This window comes from Empidonax traillii, unplaced genomic scaffold (assembly GCF_003031625.1).
Source record: "Empidonax traillii isolate 1590-97213 ecotype Southwest subspecies unplaced genomic scaffold, ASM303162v1 scaffold534:size827195, whole genome shotgun sequence".
In the NCBI taxonomy this organism is placed as follows: Eukaryota; Metazoa; Chordata; class Aves; order Passeriformes; family Tyrannidae; genus Empidonax; species Empidonax traillii.
The window spans coordinates 155,352-171,748 of NW_020955727.1; the positions used below are offsets into that span (position 1 = coordinate 155,352).

General features: G+C 56.9%; 3 protein-coding genes across 12 annotated transcripts in view; 2 read left to right on the forward strand and 1 right to left on the reverse strand.

Annotated features, from left to right (window-relative positions):
- SLC9A3R2 (SLC9A3 regulator 2) overlaps positions 1-6,575 on the forward strand; it is a 29,806-nt gene extending 23,231 nt beyond the window's left edge. The window contains exons 4-7 of the mRNA XM_027897267.1: positions 1,274-1,427; positions 3,282-3,325; positions 3,899-3,961; positions 6,049-6,575. Of these exons, the coding sequence (XP_027753068.1) occupies positions 1,274-1,427; positions 3,282-3,325; positions 3,899-3,961; positions 6,049-6,207 (420 nt within the window). The 3' untranslated portion in view covers positions 6,208-6,575. The remainder of the gene's footprint in view (positions 1-1,273; positions 1,428-3,281; positions 3,326-3,898; positions 3,962-6,048) is intronic.
- A 2,837-nt stretch (positions 6,576-9,412) lies between these two features.
- Positions 9,413-15,129, reverse strand: NTHL1 (nth like DNA glycosylase 1). Of its 2 annotated transcripts, none has more exons than XM_027897247.1 (6): positions 15,075-15,129; positions 14,265-14,497; positions 12,499-12,669; positions 12,011-12,170; positions 10,530-10,635; positions 9,413-9,911 (listed from the first exon to the last, which is right to left on the reverse strand). In XM_027897247.1, exons 1-6 carry the CDS (start codon positions 15,127-15,129, stop codon positions 9,788-9,790), a joined length of 849 nt encoding a protein of 282 aa, XP_027753048.1. In that variant the 3' UTR covers positions 9,413-9,787. The 2 variants fall into 2 exon arrangements, 1 of the variants encoding a protein (XP_027753048.1); XR_003572724.1 differs by having other exon boundaries at positions 9,800-9,911; positions 10,530-10,676.
- A 102-nt stretch (positions 15,130-15,231) lies between these two features.
- Positions 15,232-16,397, forward strand: part of TSC2 (TSC complex subunit 2) — a 31,576-nt gene continuing 30,410 nt past the window's right edge. For 3 of the 9 annotated variants that reach the window (XM_027897239.1, XM_027897246.1, XM_027897245.1), the window contains exon 1: positions 16,178-16,304. In XM_027897239.1, the coding sequence (XP_027753040.1) occupies positions 16,271-16,304 (34 nt within the window). In that variant the 5' untranslated portion in view covers positions 16,178-16,270. Of the gene's footprint in view, positions 15,264-16,176; positions 16,305-16,397 lie in introns of those variants that run through there. The other 6 variants (XM_027897238.1, XM_027897242.1, XM_027897244.1 and 3 more) reach the window with 3 other exon arrangements.

Sequence of the window (16,397 nt, forward strand, 5' to 3'; positions counted from 1 at the left end):
CAGCACCTGAAAGTTTAATGCTGGGAGCAGCGTGGGGCCGGGGCCGGCAGCGGGGCACCGGTGCCAGCGGCTCCTGGCGAGGGGTCGTGTTATTTATTGATGGGCTTGGCCCGGTGCCTGGCACACACAGAGCAGCGTGGGGTGAGCTGGAGAGCTTGGAAACCCAATCCCCTCCCTGCCTGCTCTTTAGGGCTTGGATAAATATTTGATGCTGCCACCAGCCGTGTGCCAGGGCGGGGGGGAGAGCAGCCCTGTGCCTCCTGGCCCAGCCCAACCAGGGTGAGCACTGGGCACGGACTGGGCTGACCTGCAGTGGCAGGACGGTGCTGCCAGGGATGGAGGGGGGTTATGAGCCAGCAGCTGAGGTTGGCAGCTCCTGGAGCAAGGTGCAAAGCCTGGGGATGGGGTTCCTTTCGATCCCAGCCCTTGCAGCTGTGCCCTCAGGAGCAGGGGGAATCTGGCTGGCAAAGGGGAGCCCAGAGCTTGGAGCTGGCCCGGCTCAGGCTCTGCAGTGTCCTCCTGCCTTGTCCCTTGGCATCCAGGAGGAGCAGCCACCGGCTCTGGGTCCTGCCGAGGCTGTTGGGGCCCTTCCTGGCGGGACAAAGGTTGATTCATTCCCACCAAACAATGCCCCTGAATCACAATTGTCCCCTCGCAGTGGGGAACAATCGGGAGCAGAGGATCATGTTCCCTGTAGGTCCTGACTCGCACGCAGGGAAGGGAGAGATGAATCTGTGTGGCAGGCACAGGGATTCGCCCATCAGGGACACGGAAAATCCACGGATTTCCACCAGGAAGGGATGAAGGATGGCTCAGTGATGCCACAGGACACACCAGTGGCACCCAGCCTGTGCCCATGCTTGGTTGCATCCCAAAGGCAGCCTGAGATTGCTGGGGCACATCCAGGGGAAAGCTGGGTTTGACATCAATAGAGAGAGCAGGGAGAGCGTTTTGGTGGGACTTGGGTGGGTGAGGTGATGGTGGAGCCTGGGGTCTGTGATCCCCAGTGGATGTGTTTGGGATCCAGGCAGAGATGTGCAGTAACACGGAGGATGCTCTGGCAGAGGCACTGGGGGGTTCAGGAGGCCGTGGCTGGCTTGAGAGGGGGAAGGAAAAAAACCCCAAAGCCTTCTATCATCCCAACGGGAATTAAAAAGGGAAAATCCCATCCCTTAGGGAAAGAGGGGGCTGTTCTGGGGGTCTGTGGGCCAGGAGCAACAGCATCTCTGCTGCAGGGGCACAGGTTTGGGTTCTGAGGCTGTGGCTTTTACAGGTGAATGGCATAAACGTGGAAGGCCTGCGGCACTCGGAGGTGGTGTCCCACATCAAGTCCAGGGAGAACGAAGCCAGGCTCCTGGTGGTGGACCCCGAAACAGATGAATACTTCAAGAAGCTGGGGGTGACCCCCACGGAGGAGCACACCAAAGGTGAGGCCTTCCTTTCCCAGGGTGGCCCCGTGGCGTTCCCATGACTCACCGTGCCTTGGGTGGGATCTGGGGAGTGAGGGAGAGTCACGTTTCCCTTCTGTCTCATCCCTCAGTGGTTTCCTGAGCACCACCCAGCTATTTATGAATAGTGAGAATACACCCTAATCCAGGCAAAAAACAGTTTGTTGCTTTTACATGGCGAATAATTAACTTTGGAACTCGCTGCCACGAGGTGACTGAGGCGTGGTGGGATTTGAGGGGAGCCCTCAAAGCCGGGTTGGACGGGGCTCGGAGCAACCTGTTTTAGTGCAAGGTGTCCCTGCCCGTGGCAGGGGGTGGAACGAGATGGACTTCAGGATCCCTTCCAACCCAAACCATGCCAGGATTTGACGTGATTCTATGAACTGTTGGTCGTTGCTCCAGCGAGGGAACCCGGGGTGCTCAGAGAGCCAGGGAGCGAAGCAGGGGACGGGTTTCACGCCGGGTGATCACGGCGTGGCTGCTGCGGGAAGCGCTTTCCTCGCTGCTGAAACCTGGCAGGGAAAGCTGCCCGGCCGCTCCCAACCTGCCGCGTCCCGGGTGGGAGGGAGCGCTCCCAGGCCGGCCTGCCCCCCACCCTGGCTCAGTGGGGAGCTGTGTTCCCAGGACAGCCGTTCCTTACCCGCTCAATGGACGGGTTTGTCCGCACAAGTGGGTCAGGCGGTGCTGGGTGTCAGATGCTCCGCGGGGTCCCAGGAGGAGCCGGGGCTGTCTGCTGGCACCAGCCATAAAGGAGCCCTTGTTCCCAGGGTGGGGATGGAGCCACGGAGCCGTCGGGAGGATGGGTGGGTGGGTGGGTGGGTGCTCCAGCCCCTGCCTCGGCCCTGCAGCACTCGCTGCTGCCTCGGGGCATTCGGCAGAGCCCGGGAGTTGGGTCTGACCGGGCGGTGACGGCACCTGAGCTGGTGACAAAGTGCTCTGGTAGATTCTGTTGTTTGCAGGGTAAGAGGAAATAATAACTGTACTCCTTTAATCGAGCTGCTTTGACCTCAAACTGACCATTTCCAAGCCTCGCAACTGATCCTGAGCACCTCAACCTTTAAGCCAATGAGTGGATTTTAAGACCTTTCAGGATTAAGGAAATACGAAAATATTTCTAGACGTGGCTGGTTTTGAAATTACTTTTTTTCCTAAAGTCCAATTCCACTTTAATATCCCTTGGGATTTGAAGCTTGCTTCCTTTTAAATAATTTTTAAATGATGCCAGAGGCCCTAACATCACTTCTGCTATGAGCTGACTCTCCTAATGCCCATTGCTCAGAGCTTGTTGTACCCTGAACACGAGTCCAGCATTCAACATGATTAAATATTTAAGGACCCAAATGCCACAGCCGAGGTTTTTGTACCAGCGTGCTCTCAAAATGAAGATTTAGGTTTATTTTTCTAAACACTGCTTTGCCCCAGGGATCCCTGCGGTGATGCAGCCCCCAGATTGGTCTGTAGGGAAGCGTCCATGCTCAACATAATTCAGTTATCAATCCCATCACAATTAACACATCTGTTAGTCTGGGACAGATGAGACATGATAATGCCTGGGGCAATGGCTTGATCACTGTGACTGGCAGCTTAACTGCATTAAATGTGCCATGGTGTGGGATATTATTAGTGTAAATCATTGGAAGGGAGCAAATAAAAGTCCAGAGTGCCTGGGGAATGGGTTGTTGGCCACACACTGCTGTGACACCACTGAGATGCTGATCGTGGTGCTGAATTTCGAGCTGTTTTTTTGAGGTTTTTAATTAAACAACTTCTGAAGACAAATTAATAGTGGCCAAAAAAATGGGTGTTCAGTGTGCTCCTTGCTGTGTTGTGCAGGTGTGGTACCTCAGCCCATGACAAACGGATCTGCACAGACTCAGGTGAGTGTCACCTGCCCCGCCGTGTCCCCATGGCCAGGGGGAGCTCGGCTGGCTGGGAGGGTGTTGGAGTGATCAGAGGGGATCAGGGGTCTTTCCTTGGCTCCCACCTGTGCCAGGTGAGCCTGGGGGGATGACTCTCCACCCTGGGGATGCTCAGGGGGATGCTCAAAACGTCCCCCAGGCTCATTTAGCTCAGCTTTACTGCTGATTTTAATTTACTGGCTGGTTTTAATTGCTCCCCACTACGGCTTTAATTCAGGGGTCAAACAAAGCTGGTTTCAGCCTCATTTAATCCCCACGACAGAGGGAGGAGGTGGGTGACATCCTGGTGCTGGCAGGATGCTCTCCTTGGTGGGGGGGATGTGGGAGAGCAGCAGCTCTGCAGGGAAATCCCAGGGAGATCCCAGGTCACCATGATCATCCCCTCCAAGCTCTGTTCCCATCCCTGGAGGAGCCCGACAGAGTAGTGGGGTATCTGTCCCCACCAGGCTGGAGCATTTTTCCACCTGGCTTTTTACTTTTTGTCCAGCTCTGTCTTTGCACAAACCAGACTAACGTTTTCATTTGCTGCAGCTGAACGGAGGATCCACATCTTCATCTCACAGCGACCTGCAGAGCCCTGGCAAGGAATCAGAGGTAAACCCCCAAACACTGCCCCTCCCTTTTACACCCTGGTGTAGGTACAGACCTGCCTTACCGTGCTGTGTATCAAAATGTTCTCAGTTTGTTTCCCAGGCTTGGGTTCACTTCTATCCACCCAGCAGCCAAAATCCAGAGTTTTCTCTCATCCCCTGCGCTGTGGATGAGTGTGGAAGGATAAATCCTTCAGGGTGGACACATAACTCCTTCAGGTGGCTGATTGAGGGCTCGGGACCCTCGGGGCGATGTTCCTTCCCCTCTTTGTCCTGGGGACAGAACAGAACAGCTCGTGGGGGTCACGTGGCCTCTCCCATCAGCAGCAGATGCTCCATGAGGGGATGAGTTTTGGCAGGGTGGGGACCCTTGTCCCTTCGGGCATGGTGACCTCAGGGAGGAGATGGCTCTGCCCCAGATGTCCAGGGGTAATGGTGTAGCAAGTTCACTGTCCCCTTGTTGGGCAGTGACTCCTGCTTGAGCAGGTTGAAAGGAGGTGTGAGATGAAAGGATATCTGCAGAGTTGGGGAGCTTAAGTGGAGCTCCAGGACTGGAGGCTGGAAAGGTGGGAGTAGCAGAGCTGGGAGGCTCAAGTGCTGCTGCCAGGACCCCAAGGCAGGCAAAAATTTGAAAAAACCAAATTACTTCTAATTTGGAGCACAATGAATTTATCACTGTTTTTAAAGGAGCTGCTCAGGAGGGGAGGAGAGGGATTTGGTGACTGGCAGGGCTGGGGGGGTTCCTCTGGAGGAGCCTGGCTCAACACATCAGTGAAGGGGCAACCAAAAGTCAACACAAGGCACAGATTGCTATTCTGAGGTATTATTGATTTAGCAGGTTTTCTTCTCTTAAAATAAGAAGTAGGGGATTTGTAAAGGGCTCAAAAATTATCTGTAGCATGAGGTTCTGCCAGAAATAGGGGAATGTCCCCACAGAGCACCTGCAGGGAGTCTCTGCTGGGCTGTCCCCTGCCCTAGGACATTTAGGAGCAGGAATCTGGCAGCAGCAAGTGCTCACAGGGCCTCTCTGAGCACCCCCAGCCTCTGTGGGACACCAGCTGTGTCCAAGCTGTGGCCAAGCGCCTGCAGTCTGGCATCTCCATTTCTCTCTGAGCATTAAATAATACATGTCCTGCTCCAATGGCTGCTGCCTTTGGAAAACCAGGCTGTGTCCCCGTGGTGGGCACAGCCATTCCTCCCCTGGAGTCACCTTTGGGCTGTTTCAGGGGTTACTGCATGAAAAGTCGGAGTCCCTTGGGTGGAAAAATTGGAAAAGTGGTCCCAGTACTCGAGCACAGAGGGGTTCCTCCCACAGAGCCACTGCTGGGCTGTTTCAGGGCTTGCTGCCCCACCTCTGTGTTAGAAACCAGAGTCCTGGGGCTACTGGGGGGGTTGTCTGAGCTCAGTTTGGGTCAGTCTGCCTTTGTTAAACCACCACAAAGGCAGAGCTGTTATCTCGCAGCAGTGCTGGTGGAAAGCCCTGCCCGTGGTTATCAGCAGGGTTTGTGCAATCATTATTTTGGAGCTGGGCATGAGTGGTGGGGCAGCAGTGCCAGCAGGAAAACTTTAAAATGTTTCCTTGAAACCGAAGGTCTCCACTCTGTGTTTGCCCACTCCTGACACGAGTGCAGCCCTGCAGCTCCTGGTGCAGCCACCACCCCAAAGCTCCCTGGGCACCTCCAGCCTGCCTGGCTCCAGGCAGAGGCTTTAGGTTGTGCCCACGATGGAGCTGCTGGTGGTGCTTCTCTGGCCTGCGGGGTTTGAGGGGCTCAGAGACCCCAGCAGGGGAGTAAGAGTGGTTTGGTCAGGGCAGTAACTGCTCCCTGAGGGATGTGGTGATGTGGTGCTGCAGCACCCCGAGGGTCAGAATTGGTGGGTTGGGGTGCCTGGGGTCACGTTGCTGCAGTGGCTTTAGAGGAAAGAGTTAAATGTGGGGATTGGTCACGGGTTGGACTCGGTGGTCTTGGAGCTCTTTTCCAACCTCAGTGGTTCTGGGATTCGGTGAGATGTCTCTCTGGGGTGGGACACCGTGGGACACCATGTCCATGTGGGGATCTGTGGGGGTGACTCCTCCTCTCCTTCCCCACACAGGACGGAGACGGGGACAAGAAGGACCCGTTTGAGGAGAGCGGGCTGAGCCTGAGCCCCACGGCCGCCGAGGCCAAGGAGAAGGTGAGGGCCAAGCGGGTGAAGAAGCGAGCGCCGCAGATGGACTGGAACAAGAAACGGGAGATTTTCAGCAATTTCTGAGCCTGGCTGGTGGCTGCCACCACCGCCCTCCTCCCGCCCAGCCCGGACGTTCTGAGGTGCCTACGCCCTGTCCTTCAGTGTCCACGTGAGATGCTTTGTGCTCTGCTCTTCACTGGTTGCTTTTACAAGGCGTATTTTAAAGCCCTTTTTATTTTTATTTTTTATTATTATTATTGTTGTTATTATTATTATTGTTGTTACTCACCAGCGATTCTCATAAGACAAATGTGACCAAAGCTCCTTTTTTTTTTTTGCTTGCTCTTGAGCCTGGCTCTGGCTGCCCGCTGTCCCCCTGTTCCTATGAGAAAGGACTGGAAGAATTTTAACTCTCGTTTCCTGAATCATTTAGGCTTCTGTTACTTCTTTTTTAATTTTTTTTTTTTATTTGGGGTGTTTGTTCTGGTTTTGTGGGTATCCCAGACTGAGCCCCATGGGATGCTCTGTGCCCCTGTGCAAACATCTCACGGCTCGTGGCGGGTGCCCATGGGGTGGGGCGCACCTGGCACCCCCTCCTCGGCACCCCATCTCCAGGATTAGCTGATCCCACGATGGAAAATGGACTGTGGCTGGAAATGGCTCCTGTTGGCTTTGCTGTTGAAGCGAAAACATTTGTTTTGTTGTTTTTGTTTTTGTTTTTTTTTAAATCAAGTCCCGTATGTTTCCAGTTAGTTCAGGAACTTCTCTCCCACCAGCAGCTCCTGCCCCGGCAGTAGAAGCCCTTTTTTTTTTTTTTTTTTAAAATCCTGCAGAGGGGAGAGGGCAGGATTTAAAACCCAAGCCCAGCACAGCCCTCCCCACCTGCAGCCGTGGAAGGCAGGGAGGGGGCCGGTCCTGCCTCGCCGCGCACGAAGCTGAGAGACACGAGATGCTCTTTGGACAGGCCTGGAAGGGAGGACAAGCCAGCACCTGCTTCCAGGGGGAATGGGGGGCTGCGGCCTTGGCATTGGCTAGAGGGGCTGGGCTGGGGCTGGAGCGTGTCTGGGTCCCACCTGGGCTGGGATTTGGTGCCTCCAGCCCGTGAGTGTGTCTTGCCACTGGAGGGGCATCCTCCAGAGCCGCGGGTCTCTGTGGGGCTGGAGAAGAAGCTGGCAGTGGTGTGATGGAATGGGCAGTTGCTTTGGCATTCCGTGGCCTCCTTCTGTATCTTTAAAGCATAACAGATTAAGCCCATTTCGGCTCTTTATGACCTGCCTGTGGCTGTGAGGGAGGTGCCTCAGCTGCACTGCAGCGCTCACAGGCAGCAGAGCTGTGTCACCAGGGCAGTGTCCGGCTGGGACAGGGCTGTCCCGCTCCCTCCCACACTCCAGCAGCAATCCCAGCCCAGGCTGGGAAGGGACTGGGCACAGCAGGACAGGGGAGCACAAACCCACTTTTGCCAGCTGCAAGCAAACAGCAGCAATCAGCTGGCTATCAGTGGCTTACAAACAGAGCTGTGATTGTGCCCTGCCTCGCTCCAGCGCTGCCGAGATAAAAGCCCTCGGGTTAGTCAGTGTGCTACGGACGTGGGAACGGCTCTGCGTGTACTTCCTAAGGTATGTCCAAAATATGGAGCTAAAAGGTGCCTTATACCATTCTCTGCTCTCCTCAGCAGCAGGCTGGGGCTCAGCACGGGATGTTTGGCCTCCCCAGGGGGAGCAAGCTGATGCCTGTGGCTCTTGGCTGCTGGCAGGAGAGCATGGAGAGCCTCAGGGGTGCAGGAGATGAGTTCTCTTTAGGAAAGTTATCTTTTAGGGTTGTGGATGGGCTGAACAGGTTGCAGATAATGACTTTGGAGAAGAACTGGTGCAGGTGTTTGGCTGTCAGCGACAAGCAGTGGGATCAGGGGGCATGTGGAAAGGTTGCCTCCCCTCAGGGCTCTGCCATTAAGACACCTCTTCCCTATCCCTCCTCAAGTTACCTGCTCCCTTTTTGGCCCCCAAAATAGGATCTTCTATCAATGGGTAATGCTTGGAAGGAGCCCTTTTTCATGGTGTGCCCGTTGCTTCCCGTGCCCGCATCGCCAAACCCCGGCAGTGCCCGGGCTGCCCAGGGCAGAGCGTTCCCAGGACACCCTGATACAGCCCAGAGAGCAAAGGCCTGTTGTAAATACCCCATTTCTCATCCAAGACTGCTGTAGTTGAGGGGGGGGGGGGGGGGGAGAAAAAAAGAACACGTAGTTTTGAATGCAGATCAAAAGAAATCAGGTGTGCAAACCCGTACTGATAAGATTTAAAATCCTAATCTCTGCTTAGTCCATGGAAACTGCTCCTGGTTGAAGCGTTACCCTATTCCTGACATCTTGTAGCTCAGTAGTAATTATTCAGTTCCTGTACATTTAACTTGGGGAAAAAAAAAATCAATAAAAGTATAAGGCTGTCAGCTGCATTGCAAAACCATAATGTACACTGTAATGTCAGTAATAAACTTGGTCTCCCATGTACCCAGGACTTATCTGCTCCTTCCTCAGCTGCTGCAGGGAACTTCAGAGCGGAATTGTAGCCGCCTTTAGCACATTATAAACTTTGCTTCCTCCCTGGCCCGTTTAAAGAGGAGCTGAAATTATTCCTTTGAAGCTCCACAATGAAGTCAGCACTGCCCTTTCTTTGAAGAACAAAACAGGGGTGGTGGTGTCCCTTCTGGCAGCTCCTGAGGACACAAGCCTGGCTCCTGTGGCCACTGTAACCCTTGCTGGTGCACTGGCTCATCTGTTTCTGTGTGACCCCCTGCTCTTCTGCTGCCAGGACCCAAAGGCCACTTGTCCAGGCAGTGATCACTTCTGATGCTGGCTCGGGAAGGCTTCGGCTGGACTTTAAAATCACAGAATCACTGAGGTTGGAAAAGCCTTCCAAAACCATCCAGTCCCCCCTGTGCCTGATCCCCACCTTGTCCCCCAGCCCAGGGCACTGAGTGCCACATCCAGGCATTCCCTGGACACCTCCTGGGATGGGGACTCCACCACCTCCCTGGGCAGCCCCTTCCAATGCCTGACAACCCTTTCTGTGAAGAAATTCTTCCTGATGTCCAAACTGAACCTCTGCTTGAGGGCGTTTCCTCTTGTCCTGTTGACTCACCTTGTTGTGGCAGAGCTCCTGGCAACCCAGGCGGGCAAGTGGCTGTCAGGTGAGTATTGCTGCTCTCTGGCAGGGCTGGTTGCCATGGTCTCAGCTTTGCTGAGGTCACCCACGCCCTCCTCCCCCTGCCCCGTGTCACACGGACGCCGGCAAAACCCGCGGGTGCAAAAAAAGCTCCCACCACCTTTATTAAATGTGTATTTACAAGCAGCAGCAAGCCCCTGAGGACAAAGCTGCTCTCTACAGTGACTCAGTGTGGCACAGCTGGGCCCTGCTGAGGCATTCACACAGGCTGGAGCCTCCAGCACTGGCACAGCAGGACTTGCTGCGCTCTCCAAGCCCCGTTTTCCGCTCGAGAGCCGAGCCGTCGCCAGCAGCTGCTCCCTCCCGAGGTGCTGAGCTGGCTCCAGCAGCTCCTGTTCCCTGCAGTCACACAGCCAGCCCCGTGCAAGGCCCAGCTTTACCAGGGCTCAGCTCAGCTGCTGCTCAGCCCAAGCAGCTTTGTGGCTCTCCAAGGGCTGGATGATCCCTCAGCGCCTCTTGGCAGCTGGGCAAATGTCCTGATTGAGGCACTGGCTGCAGCGAGGGTTCACAGGCAGGCAGGTCTGCTGGCCAAAGCCCACCAGGAGCCAGTTGATCTCCCTCCAGAGATCCCTGCAGTGAGAGGAGAAACATGAGCATTCTTATACAGCTGCTCAGAGGGGTTAGAGAGCAGCTCGTGCTGTTTGAGGATCCCTTTCCCCTACTCCCTGTTCTTCCTGGCTTCCCCAGGAGCCTGGAGGCGACTCCCAGCCGTTCCTGATCCCTGCTAGCAACAGCCCTCCCAACCTTTTCAGATCCTGCTGGTCTGGGTGGGAACACAGGACAAGGACACCAAGTGCCTGTGGTCATTCCCTTGTGCCAAGGCACATGCCAGGTAGGGAGATGTCCCTGAGTACCTGTCAGCTGGTGTTTGAAAATTAAATGTGAGTGAAGGCCAGAATTCAGCCCTGGGCTGATACTGCTGTGGCCTTAAGGCTCAGCAAGGTCCTGGGTGGAAAAGCACAGGGTAAACTTGGCAGGGCAAAAATCAGGGATCAAGAACTCCAGATGCACTAATGGTGACTGGTGCCTCTGACATCCAAACAGTTGAGATGTTCCTGCTGCTGCAGCAGCTCTCTGGGAGAGGAGAAACACATGCAACTAGTCCCTGGAAAGAGGAGGGTCCCAAAATGCAGTCACTGAAAATGCTGGAAGTAGGATTGTGTTCAGCCATGGCTCCTGCAGCCTCACCTGGGCAGCCAGTCCTCCAGTGCCACCCGAGTCTCCTCGGGATTCTTGGTCTCCTTCTTCACCCACTTCAGCCTGTTGGTGATCCTGTGCACGTGGGTGTCCACAGCTGGGGAGGGAGAGCCCAGAGTTTAGGTGGGGCAGACACACCTGAACGGAGAGAGCACAGCCAAGAGCTGCCTGTCACAGCCCACCAGGCCCAGGGCCCTGCAAGGCTTCCCCTGCAGGCAGCAGGAACGGGCAGGTGGAACGGGAGAGGAGGGGAGGGGAGACTCACTCGAAGAACAAACGTGTTGTTTTCCTCCCAGGCCCAGAGCCAAAAGCATTTGGGATGGATCTCTCTCCCCACGCTCACACAATCCGAGCCAGCCTCTCTCCAAAGGTTCCCCTGCCCCGATGGAGCAGGCACAGGGCAGCCTGTCCCCCATTCCCTTCCTCCCTACGTCCTCATCCTCACGGGTTTCAGCTGAAGTTACGCAAATCGCAATCTCTGCCCCTTCGTTTACTTACCCAGATGGAAAACACATTTCATAATACCCACCAGCACAGGAGGGTTTGGGAGGTTTAAACGCGTGTTTATAAAGTGCTTTGAGCTAAAAAGCTCTGAATGCAAAGTGTATTATTGTTAGATCAGCAGTGATAAACCTGTCTCTAGGGCTAATTGGGCAAAACTCAGGAAATTGCTGTAAACAGGAAGACTAAGCCTTGCTTCCTAAATCAAAACTGAGCACACAATTATTTGGAAAACACTTGGCTAGTTTGGCTGCCTCTGAACTTCCCTCCCCCACAGCAGGGAGAACAACAAACCCCAAGGGCTGTCAAATGTAGAGCAAGAGCCACGGTTCGTCCAGCTGATGGTCCCCAGTAGGGCTCCAGGATCCAGCTCCTGCCCACGCCGGCCTCCAGCACTCACTCATCGGGGCACACCACTACTGGCTTTCCCAGGGCTCTTCCATTAAGCAGCCAATCAGTTTGGAATATTAATCTGTCCCCAGGGACCCCAGGCTGGGACCTGCAGGTGATCTGCCAACAGCTCCCTGGGCACAGCTCTGCCCCTCCTGCACTCGCTGCTGGACAAACAGGGTAAGTCTGGAGCATCTCTGAGCTGAGGAGAGACTGCAGGAGCTGGGCCTGGTTAGTGTGGAGGAGAGAAGGCTGAGAGGGGATCCCGTCAATCCATACAAATGTCTCCAAGGGGGGTCAGAGGATGGTGCCAGACTCTGCTCAGTGGTGCCCGTGACAGGACAAGGAGTGATGGTGGTCATAAACTAAAACACGAGTTCCACCTCAACACGAGGAAGAAGTCTGCACGGAGGGTGGAACAGCTGCCCAGGGAGGGTCTCTAAAGACATTCCAGCCCCAGCTGATGAACTGAGGGGATGCTACCAGGGTCCTGGAGCAGGAGCTGCAATGCTTCCCCTCTGCCTGGGCAATGGATCAGGCAGGATTTAAGAGAGGAACGGGAAAAACACAGTCCAACCTACCTATCCCAGACACACTGTCCCAGGCAATGTTCATGGCCAAGTGGGCCATTTTGGGGCCAACCCCTGGCAGCTGCACCAGCTCCTCCACAGTGCTCGGGATGTCACCCCCGTATTTCTGCTTCAGGATGGCTGTCGTCTGCTTTATGTACTTCACCTTGTTCTGGAAAACCAAGGGGAAAGGCACAAAATCCAAGCTGCCCTCCAATACAGGGCAAAGAGACAAGAAAACAAAGCAGGTGAGGCCATGCATGGGAATTGTGGAGGGGAGACAGATCCTTGATTTCTCCTTGGAATTAAAATGCTGGGAGCTGGTAGCTCCAACCTCCCTGCAGGCCCTGCAGCCAACCATCTCATCTTGCTGGGGATGCAAAGTGCCAAAGCTGGTGTAAGATGCAGCCTGACCCCAGGGGAAAGATCCCCCCCCAGGGAAGTGCGCACAGGCTGAGCCCCAGCGCGGGGGCTGCTCTGTGTCGTGATCCCACACTCACCCTCCAGAACCCCACGGGATAGATGATCTGCCCCAGCGTGGCATCGTCCATCTGCAGGACGCTGTCGACGGTGAGGCCGCGCTGGCGCAGGCGCAGCATCGCGGCCGACGTCACCTGGTCCTTGGTCTGGCTGGACAACATCAGCGACAGCAGCACTTGGTAGCGCATGACCTGGGGGAAGGGAGGCTGTGAGACCCCCTGGGAACTCCAGAGCCACCTCCAGGGCTCGGCTCTCCCATCCAGCACCATCTGCAGTGCAGAGCAGGACATGTTCCTGCCCTGGTTCGGCTGTACCCCAGCCTGCACGAGAGTGGAAGGGTGCAAGAGGAATAATCCAGAACCTGGATAATTCCATCACACAATACAAGGAGAAAAGAAACACCTTCCATCTCAGCTGCCAGCATCCGTGAAAGGGCAGGGAGCAGCTCTGTCTGCTGGGATCTCACATCCAGAGACAGCAGTACTGAGCCTCAAAGGGCCAAAGCTTTTCCTGCGGATGGGATTCTCAGGAGACCCCACAGGATGCACAAGTACGAATGCCCAATGACTTTTTGTGCAACTTCCGCTCAAAGCAGCTTTTGAGAATCCCATCCCTTTCCCACTAGGCTTCAGTAGGAACTGGGCATCTGGCTCCAGTGAGCTCCTTAGGGAACCAAATCTGCAGGTCTGTGATGACAGAGACTGGGAGATTAAGGATAAACCCAGAGTTCCTCTGCTGCTGCCCCACAAGATTCAGCCAGGCCATTCACCTCCTATTTCCCAATTATTTTTCTCCAGGTGTGATTCTGTCCCCACCAGAATGAGGAGGATGATGCAACTAACCTGGAATGACCCAGGATAAAATGGCACACAATCCTTTCTCCAGCTCTCTTACAAAGTTTATAAAACCACAGGTGCTCCAGGAAAATTCCCTAAGTGCGTGGAATTAGGATGATCTCTGAATACCAGGAAACGGTGTGAGGAGCTGAGGGTTACAGCATCCACTGTTTCTTGGAAGCAACGACCCCGCTTCCCTAGGGAAGAGGAGTTATTTCCACGTGCTGCACCGTTCCCCTGGCCCCACAGCTGCCAGTCCACATGGCTGTGGAGCGTGTGACACTGTCCGGATCCGGGGTCAGAGCTCATCCTTCTCCCCAGGGATCCAAGCCCATGGCATGATGCCAGCAGCAAGGACAGCATTCCATGTGCTGAGGCTGTGCAGCTGTGTCTTCCAGACCCCTCCTTCTGATCACAGCAGGTCCTGCTGCTCCTCCGAGCCTGCCCTTGGGTGATTCCCCCCCCTTCCCACTCCAGTGCCGAGCACAGAGCACAGCCCTGCAGCCCCAGCTCCCACTGTCCCTTTGTTTTTTGTACTGACGCCAACAGTCCCCTCGGAGGGAGGTGACATCTTTGTGGCCTTCGATTGTGTTCCTAGGCTTGGGAAGCATGGAGCCATCCCATCATCGCCCTTCCTTCCAACCAGTATCCCTTAACAGTGGATCATGAGAGGGGAGGAGGCCACCCTACAGAGGTTTTTAAGGGGACATGGCTTCATGCCTTGCCAGACTGCCCCAGAAGACAGCACTGCCCCTCACATCCATGACCTCGTGTGGGACCAACCCCAGCCCAGAGTCCTGACCCACCCCATGTTTATTTTTCTGTTCTGGAAATATCCCAAGTAGGACAGCATCCAGGGGCAACATGAGGAGGAGGGAGGCCAGGGTCATGTCTTCCTGTGCCTGATGGAGTAGGCAGCAGGATGCTGTTCCCTGGGGAGGTGCTGTTACCTGTGGAGGTGCACTCCTGTCATAGCACTTGTCCACTCCCATCTCATCCACAGGAGCATCTCTGCTCCTCCTCATCTCCCGGATGCGCTCCAGCTGTTCCCGCCAGTCCCTGGGCTCCCAGCGTGGTCTCTGGGGCTCAACACCATCCCCCTGGCCTGGCTCATAGGCAATGGTGATGCTCTTCCTCCTCCTGCTGCGCCTCGGCGTGCTGGGGGTGCCACAGATCTGGCTGGCTGCAAAGGATGGGAGAGAGATTCCAGGCTTGAGGAAAGGTGCCTTTGTCTCCCACAGAGCCCAGTGACAGCCCCAGTGTGCCACCAACCACCCAGGGGACCCTGAGCAGGGCTGAACTCACCATCCCCATTGTGCCAACACAGTGGCAACACCTCACACCCCCCCAGCCAGCCCTGCCCAGAGCCAGCACGGGGCAAGGGAGGGCTGGAAGGACCTGGGAGACAGGTGACAACAGGTGACAACAGGTGACAACAGTGGGGTCACGTGTCACACTGTGGGGACACAAACACAACCGGGCTGATGAAGGTGCATCCCAGGCCCTCTCCCAGGACCACGCACCAGGCACTGCCACATCCCGGGCTCCGAGAGGGGTGTGACAAGGACACCCAGCCCCTGTCCCAGCGGGACCCTCACTGCCCCTGCTGCAGCCCCAAGCCCCGTACCCGGCACGGGTCCCCATCAGCCCCGATCCTCCTCTCTCCCGTACCCCCGAGAAGCCCCGATCTCCCCCTCTCCCTGCCCCCGATCCCCCCTCCCATAACCCCGATCCCCCCGATCCCCTGCCCCAGCCCCTACCCCCGCTGCCCCCGGCCGGGCCGAGCCGCCGCAGCCCGGCCCTGCCCGCACACATGGCGGCCCCGCGAACTACCGGGCCCGGAGCGCACCGGGGCCGCCGGAACGGGCGGGACTTCCGCGGGGGCGGCACCGGGGCCGGGGGCCGGAGCGGAGCGGGCCGGGGGCGGCGGGGCCGGGCCGGGGCCGGGGGTGAGCGGCGGGCGGGGGGCGCTGCCCGGGCCGGGGGGCGCGGGGGGCTTAGGGGGAGTGTGGGGACAGCCCCCGGCAGGGTGTCCCCGGGGTGTCCCCGGTGTCCGCTGTGAGAGAACCCCCGGTGTGTGTTGGGGTGGGGGGGCCATGGTGTGACCTCCGGTGTGTGTTGGGATGGGGGGCAGCGGTGTGACCCCCGATGTGTATTGGGGTGGGGGTCGCGGTGACCCCCGGTGTGTGTCCCTAGGGGGTTGTGCCACGTCCCGGGGTGGTGGGAGGGGGATGTGGCGTGTCCGGGCTTGTTTGGGAGCATGGGGCGACCGTGTGCCATGGCCAGGGGTGTGTTAGGGGCTGGGGGGGTCCCCGAGGCGGTGGGCGAGGCTGCGGTGTGACCCCCTGAGGCCGGGGGTGGTGATGTGTCCCCGGGGGTGGGGGGTCTGGGACCCCGGTGTGCCTCAGGATGATGGGCTGGGGGCTGGTGTGTCCCCAGGGACGGTGGGCTGGGGGTCATGGTGTGTCCCTTGGGATGGTGGGCAGGGGGCTGTGTGTGTCCCCTGGTGGGGCTGGGGGCTGCAGTGTGACCCTCAGGACAGCGGGCTAGGGAATGTGGGTTGTCCCCAGGGACGGTGGGCTGGGGGTCATGGTGTGTCCCTTGGGATTTTGGGCTGGGGGCCGCAGTGCCCCCCACCAAGGGGGATGTGTTTTGTCTCCTGGTGACCCAGGGCTGGGGGCTGTGTGTGTCCCCTGGTGATGCTGGGCAGAGGTCAGGGCGTGTCCCCTGGGATGCTGGGACTGGTGTCCTGGGAGCACCAGTGATTGCTGTGCCCAGGGTAGGGGGGAGGCTGTGGGGCATAGCTGGGGCTGTGTGGGGGCCTGTGCCCAGGGCAGGGGTCCTGCTCCGAGCAGGGTTCTGGGGTCCCCAAGGGGCAGCAGATTGGAGGGGAGACAGTTTCTGGGGATATCAGTGCAATGACTGTGCTTGTTCTCGCCCTCCTCTTCCTCTTGCCATGGCAGCACTTGGATGTTCCAGCGCTCAGATTTGTAAGTCCTTCCTCACATTTGCTGTGTCCACATGTACTGCACAGCACTGTGTGCTTGGCTGCTTTGGGCTGGGAACAAGCATCGAGCTCACAC

Bases quoted from the DNA above. Each gene is read 5' to 3' on its own strand.
- NTHL1 (XM_027897247.1), bottom strand. From the start codon at position 15,129: ATGTGTGCGGGCAGGGCCGGGCTGCGGCGGCTCGGCCCGGCCGGGGGC. The intron at 14,498-15,074 runs GTAGGGGCTGGG...CATCCTTTGCAG, and splicing joins CCCGGCCGGGGGCAGCGGGG to CCAGCCAGATCTGTGGCACC. The intron at 9,912-10,529 runs GTGAGGCTGCAG...CTCTCACTGCAG, and splicing joins CTGGAGGACTGGCTGCCCAG to GGATCTCTGGAGGGAGATCA.